The 7,167-nt window shown below is 32.7% G+C and overlaps 1 protein-coding gene across 1 annotated transcript; it reads left to right on the forward strand.

Annotated features, from left to right (window-relative positions):
- Window positions 1-1,829: 1,829 nt before the first annotated feature.
- LOC127150741 (uncharacterized) lies at window positions 1,830-4,374 on the forward strand. The gene is made up of 6 exons (XM_051089305.1): window positions 1,830-1,941; window positions 2,819-2,935; window positions 3,025-3,281; window positions 3,372-3,587; window positions 3,663-3,854; window positions 3,936-4,374. Exons 2-6 carry the CDS (start codon window positions 2,824-2,826, stop codon window positions 4,281-4,283), a joined length of 1,125 nt encoding a protein of 374 aa, XP_050945262.1. The 5' UTR covers window positions 1,830-1,941; window positions 2,819-2,823; the 3' UTR covers window positions 4,284-4,374.
- The last annotated feature ends 2,793 nt before the right edge of the window (window positions 4,375-7,167 follow it).

Here is a 7,167-nt window from a genome sequence, read left to right on the forward strand (position 1 = left end):
AAGAAATAGTTGGGTAAATTGGCAAAAGTAGCAAAAATAAGTTAGGATTTGAATAAGTTTTTTGAAAATATAAAAAAAATTAAATATTTAAGATTTGGAAGGATTTGAAAACTCATAGAATCTCAGTCTAAAGTTGAAAAATTTTAATATTTTAAGAAAATCTCGATGGTCGATCTCGTTCGAGATGGATCAAGAAAAATAGTTTTACGGATTTTAAAAAATGTACTACTTTTGAAAATGAAAATTGAATATATTTTCACGAAAAGCATGTGTAGTTCCATTGTTTTTTTTTTCTTTGTTATCTTGTTTAGAGTCTGTCGATAGATTTGTATCACAGACAAACTTTGATGAAAGTTGAATTTATCTTCATGAAAAGTAAAAACATTCATAATTTCTAATTATTATTTTTATGTTGTTGATTAGTATCTATAAGTGATACACTTGAAGAAAACTAAATATATTTTCATGAAAAGTTAGAAAATGTATAGTTTCATTGTTTTTTTTTTTTTTTGTTCTTTTGTTTTTTTTTTTTTTTTTTTTTGGTCTATAGATGATATGTTTTTATTACTGGTACACTTGAAGAAAATTAAATTTGTTTTTATGAAAAGTAAGAAAATGCATAGTTTCAATGTTGTTTTTTAGGTTTGTTGATTAGTATTGTCTATCGATGATAGGTTTCTATCAATTGTCGCGACGCGGAGCAACCGACATCCTCTATCATTTAATCTTTAATATTTAAAAGGTTTGGAGTCGCCACCAATCATATTAGAGTGTGATTGGTCACAAAAAAAAATTGGTCTACGTAAATTTAGATTTAAGGTTCGGGAGTCAGTTGTGTGTAAGGAAGGTATTAGCACCCTACAACACCCATAAAAATGATTACCAAAATTTATCTTTTAAACTAAATTAAAGAGGTTCACAAAACAAAGTTTTTTATTTTATATTTTTTAAATGTCTCATGGTTATCAATTCATATCTAAGAAAAAAAAACTAAGCATGAATTGATGATTATATGGGTGGCATGAGAGCCATTAGAAAAATAGAATTTAATTTTTATTTAAAAAGATTTTTTATTTACCTCAAGAATATTAAAATATCAAACTTTGATATTTTGATCTCCATCATAGGCTTTTAATGGAAAATTTAATGTATCTAAAAAAATTAATGAATTCCAAAAGAAAACATTACTCAATCCCATTCTAAAATATAAAATTGTTAGATATATTTTGTTTAAAAATAATTTACTAATTAATTTTTAAAAATTGAGAAATTTCATGTATTTATGGAATTTTAACCATAAAATTCATAAATGAACATTACTCTTTCCCATAAATAATATGGTATAAGACAGTTGACAAATATGGCAAATAATACAACTAACAATATATGTTGCCAAACAACACTACAAGAAAATGGAGAATTCCCGACGCCGAAAAGCACGTCGGCATAAAGAACGTCGGGAATAAGGGCTTTCCCGACGCCCTCAACAACGCGTCGGGAGATGCGTCGGGAAAACCATATTTCCCGACGCACCATGAAGGCGTCGGCAAAAATACATCGGGAAAAGGGGTTTTGCCCGACGCCATGAACAGTGCGTCGGGAGCGGCGTCGGGGAAAACCTTTTTTCCCGACGCAACATGAAGGCGTCGGCAAAAAGTAAATCGGGAAAAGGGGTTTGTCCCGACGCCGTGAACAGTGCGTCGGGAGCGGCGTCGGGAATAGGGGTTTTTCCCGACGCCGCGTTAAACGTCGGGAAAAGGGGTTTAATGAGCGTCGGGAATTCCCCTTTTCCCGACGCGTTTTGAGGGATTCACAGAACCGAAACCGAGAGGAGGAGAAAAAGAAAGGAGAAGAAGAAGAAGTCGCCGCCATCCTTTTGTTCCGCCGCCGTCTGTCGCCGACCGCCTCGCCGTTGTTCCTCGTCGCCGTCTGCCACTTTAGGTAAGTGAAATATGTAAATTTATTTAGTTTTTTTAGGGTTTTTTTTGATAAAAATTAGTTTAGGGTTTGTTTGTTTTTTTTTTTTTGTTTCAAAGTTAAAAAAATGTATGTATTATTGAAATTGTTTAAAGTTCTTTTTTGTTTTTGTTTTAGTTTTGCTTTAGTTAATTAGTTTTAGGATTAGTTTTAGAATTTAGATTTTGAAATAGTTTTAGGATATAGATTTTGAATTAGTTTTAGGTTTTAGTGTTGAATTTGAATTTGAAGTGGTTTTAGGATTTAAGATTGACGTTGAGATTGAAGTTGAAATTGAATTTGAGATTGATAAAAAATTTGAATGTGTAGAGATTTTTGAGGTTATATTGAATTGGGGGGGGGGGGGTGTTTATTGAATTTGAGATTGTGATTTAGGATCTCCAATTACTTAGTCGTTTGAACTTTGAGAAATACCTAATAAACTTTTAATTTTGTGTTTATACAAAATGTTTAACATTCTTCAATCTTATATACGGATGGTTTTAATGGGTCTACTCAACATATTTCTTAAAACATGAGATTTATGAGAATGTGTTAGAATGCTAAGTTTCTGAAAATATTAGAGCAAAGAGATAATTTAAAGCAAAGCTAGATTTGAGACTTGCTTAATGCAAGAGTTTCTTTTTTCATAAGCATGCTAACTTAAGAAAGTTAAAGTTTTAGCATGAGATTTTTGAATATGCTTAAGTCTATACCGAGATGTCTTGATCTGATAGAGATTCTATGGGGAAGATTATCTTGTGTACAGTGGTCGTGTAATTATTATGAAATGGAATTACTACTTATCTGGGGAGAGGGAGGTTTAAGTTAAATTGAAAATGTTTGTTTTCTATGTCCATAGCCATTATGTCATATCGACGATCAACTTTTATGGAGACGGACGATATGTTCCTCCAGTTTGAGGACGATTTAGATAATAACATCGCGGGAGGGTCATCATCTGTGGGCGACAATACGGGTGAGTCTAAGAATTTTCTTCATTTTAACTTACAAATATTTCATGTTCTTTTTTCTAACTTTATATGTTATTGTCTATTTATTGAGCAGAGTCTTCTTCTCAACAAACGACTCCGACTCCTAGGAGACGTGCGCAGTCTCGACTCTTGGAGTTAGAGCGCCACGTTGCAATAAATGGGCGCATTCCGATGACGATCGCCCCTGGAGCGGAGAAGCCTATTTCTCCACACGCCGTTCGCTTCAGCCAGGCGATAGGCGTGTGCGTGCGAAAGACATTTCCCGTCCGCTGTCTTAAGTGGACGGACGTTGGGAGAGAATACATTGAGGTCGTCAAGGGCGACCTCCAGGTAATTAAATGCACTACACATTTATATATGATTTCATTTGAAACATATCTAACTTTAGCCAATCTAATGTGTTATGTTTGTAATGTGCAGCGATTCTTTGTGCTCGATTTCAATGATCAAGCAATGAACAGGTTTGTTGAGCATCAGATGCTCACGACCTTTAAAGAGTTCCGGGCCGACTGTCATAAACATTTCAAAAAGTACAGCGACCCGGAGGAGGCTCGTGCCAACCCACCAAACGCATTGGTTGGACGTGATGAGGATTGGCACTTCCTCTGCGACCATTATATCAGCCGTGCATTCCAGGTATTTGTCATGATTAATTATGATAACAAGTTTTTATATGTATAAGAAATAAACAATATAATTGTTTTAATGCAGGAGCAATCACGGACAAACAAGGCTGCTAGACAGAAGCAGCCTTACAATCATAGTAGCGGGTCCAAGTCGTTTCTACAACGACAGCATGAGCTCGCTGAAAGAAGAGGGCAGCCGGTCGATCGTGTGGAATTGTTCCGGGAAACACACGTTCGAGCTGGGACATTCGTGTCGCAAGCCGCCGAGGATGCGCATGTAAGTTATACCCTTATTAATTATCCACTTTTATTATATATTTTTGCGCGTTACCTAACATAATTTTTAAATTTGTTGCAGAATCAAATGCTGGAACTCCAATCCCAGCCTATCCCAGAGGGTAGTCAGCCACTCTCTGAGGATGAGATATGCGATCAGGTGTTGGGTAGACGACCAGGCTACTCAAAAGGCCTTGGTTGGGGACCCAAGCCGAAGACCCGCAGAACGGCAAGTGCAAGCAGTTCGTCGACATCTTGTTCGCAGTCCACACAAAAAGAGATTGAATTACAAGCTAAACTTAATGAAGCTTTGGAACGGATTGAAGTACAAGATAGAAATCACCAAGCATTAGCTTCACAAGTGGAAGCTATGAAAAAGATGATTGAAGACCTAACTCGTGCACAACAGGGACCACCACATGATCCCTAGCTTCATTATGTTTATGTTTTTTCTATATTGAGAACTATATTTTGTTGTAGTCAACTTATTCGTATTATTAATTTTAATTCTATTTTTTTAATTTGTGTTTGTATATTTATTAATTTATTTTAATTTAATCCAAAACGTCGCGAAATTTTTTTGAGCAATCCGAACATCATTGTGAATGTTTGAGCAAAATATTATAAGGAAAAAAGTAAAAATACAATATTTTAAAAAATATATAAAAAAATATTTCCCGACGTTCATTACGTCGGGAAAAAAACGTCGGAAAACAGGTTTTCCCGACGCCGGAATATGCGTCGGCATAGACGGCGTCGGGAATAAGGTTTTCCCGACGCCGTCATGCCGACGCATATTCCGGCGTCGGGAAAGCCTTTCCCGACGCTGCTTTGGTACGGCGTCGGGAAAGCCTCTCGCGACGCATTTCTCCCGACGTGCTTCCCGACGCCGTTTTGTACGTCGGGATATCCTTTTCCGACGTACTTTGCATTTTCGCCGACGTATTTGTGCGTCGGGAGTACCCCCGTTTCTTGTAGTGCAATACAAGTTGGAGATAATATCATTGGAAATAATATACTACATTAGAAATATATACAGTTTGAGAAATAATGTTTGGAAAGTAAATAATATACAAGTGGTGAAATAAGTATTCTGTCATTCAGCATATCTAATCAATCAATATCAACATAAAAACAACCCAATTAAACCCTAAATTTAACAAATTTAAATCAAATGGCTTAAAGCATAGGTAATTTGATATAACAATTTTTAAATGACCTAAACCTAACAAAATTAAAACACAAAAACAGATTTGATGTGATAGTATTCAAATGAATAGGCCTAATAAAATTAAAACACCCTAAATCTAACAAAATTAAGCACAGCACAAAGCAGAGGCATAATTTAATAAAAAATAGATTCGATTGGTCTAAACTTAACAAACAAAATTAAAACACCCTAAAAAATTTTAAAAAAATTTAAACACGTATAGCCTAGGCAAAATTTGATGCAACAATATTCAATTGGTTTAACCCAACAAAATTAAAATACAAAGAGGCATAATTTAATGATTCAATTGGTCTAAACCTAACAAAATTAAAATACCATAAACCTAAAAAATTAAAACACAGTACAGCTTAGCTAAATTTGATGAAGGAATAGATTTAATTAGTCTAACCTAACAAAATCAAAGGCTCGTTAAAATCAATTTAACGAATTAAAAACAAAACAAATTTGAAGAATGGAAGAACAATCTACGTTCTAATAAAGGGAAAAGATGGAAAGAAAAAAAAAAGTTTAGCTTTTGGCAGAATAGTTTTTAGCTTTTCACCCTTTTAATTGATATCTCCCTCTTTCAAAAAAAATCTCCCCTCCTTTTTTTCTCTGTTTTTATAGGACACTGACATGGTAGCTTTTTTTTAAGACTGTAGGATCGTGTTTGTGATGATGGGAAAGTGGGAAGAATCGTGAAGAGGGAGAATAGTGGAGAGGGAGGGGAAAAATTGTGGGAATTGTGGAGGAAGTCGTTGAGAGAAAACAAGGAGAGATATGAAATTTAATTATTGTTTTCTTTTTCCTTTTTTTTAAAAAAATAAATAAATTCAAATTCAAATCAACTTAATTTAATGAAAATAAAGTAATAAAATAAAACAAATTAAAGTAAATATAAAAAATAAATGGCCAAAATATGGTATCTACAACAACAATAATAGAGTAGAATAAAAAATTTGAATATATTTTCATAAGTGAGAAAAGGTATGGTTTCTTTTTTTTATAATTAATTTTAATAGTCTATTGATGATCGATTAGTGATAGACTTGAAGAAAGTTGATTACTTTTCATGAAATATATATATATATATATAGTTTCAATTATGTTTTTGTTGTGTATAATTTGGTAGTCTATCGGTAATTGGTTTCGGTTTCTTTCATTGGTAGACGGGAAGAAAGTTGGATTTATATTTCCATAACAAGTAAGAAAATATATACTTCATGATTTTATTTTATTTTATTTTATTTTATTAAATTTTTATCATTGATAGACATGGAGAAAGTCAAATTTTCATATGAAAAGTAAGAATAATATGTATATCATTGTTGTATCATTGTTTTTATTTTAGTATACTTATTAATAACTGTCCATCGATGTTATGTTTCTAACATCAATAGAAATATAACATTCTAACATCTATAGACTTGAAAAATGAATTGAATTTATTTTATGAAAAATAAGTAAAGGTCTAGTTTCATTATATTGTTTTTTCTATTATTTTTCTAGTGTTGTTGATTTAAATCTATTGATGATATGGGTTTCATAAACTTGAAGAAAGATAGCTTCATTGTTGATTATTTCGTGTGGATTAGAGTCTATCAATGTTAAGTTTTAATCATTAAATAAACTTAAAAGAGAATTTAAATTTATTTTTCAAAAAAATGTATAGATTTCTATGGGTGGTGTTTTTTTCCCCATAAAAACACTCCTATTGTTGGTAATGTTTCGTGTAATTGACTGTAGAGATATTTATATGAACAAGTGACGGAATTTGGCGTCGATGAATTCATTTTAAAAATAAATCAAAGAAAAGGTAGAACAAATTTTTGAATGAAAATTAATGGGATTTTGCTAATTAGAAGATTGTGACTTTAAGTCTAAACTCATACACTTCTTATAAGAAGATATTCTACTTGGATTCCACCTGTTAATTGGTTACATGAAGTCTAAACTCATAAGTTGATTTCATATGCGATTGCTTTCGTTAAAAATTCCATTGGCTCTAATAAGCTTCCAATATTATTCTCTAGAGGATGGAACCTAAAAATTTATTTGTCGAAAAACCCAACTCTCAATTTCGTCATTTCTTACAAATTTCTGT

This window comes from Cucumis melo, chromosome 8 (genome assembly GCF_025177605.1).
Source record: "Cucumis melo cultivar AY chromosome 8, USDA_Cmelo_AY_1.0, whole genome shotgun sequence".
Taxonomy (NCBI): domain Eukaryota; kingdom Viridiplantae; phylum Streptophyta; class Magnoliopsida; order Cucurbitales; family Cucurbitaceae; genus Cucumis; species Cucumis melo.

Excerpts from the sequence above, each read along its gene's own strand:
- LOC127150741 (XM_051089305.1), top strand. The coding sequence starts at position 2,824 with ATGTCATATCGACGATCAACTTTTATGGAGACGGACGATATGTTCCTC. Across the intron at positions 3,282-3,371 it reads TCGTCAAGGGCGACCTCCAG|CGATTCTTTGTGCTCGATTT; the intron begins GTAATTAAATGC and ends TGTAATGTGCAG. Across the intron at positions 3,588-3,662 it reads ATATCAGCCGTGCATTCCAG|GAGCAATCACGGACAAACAA; the intron begins GTATTTGTCATG and ends GTTTTAATGCAG.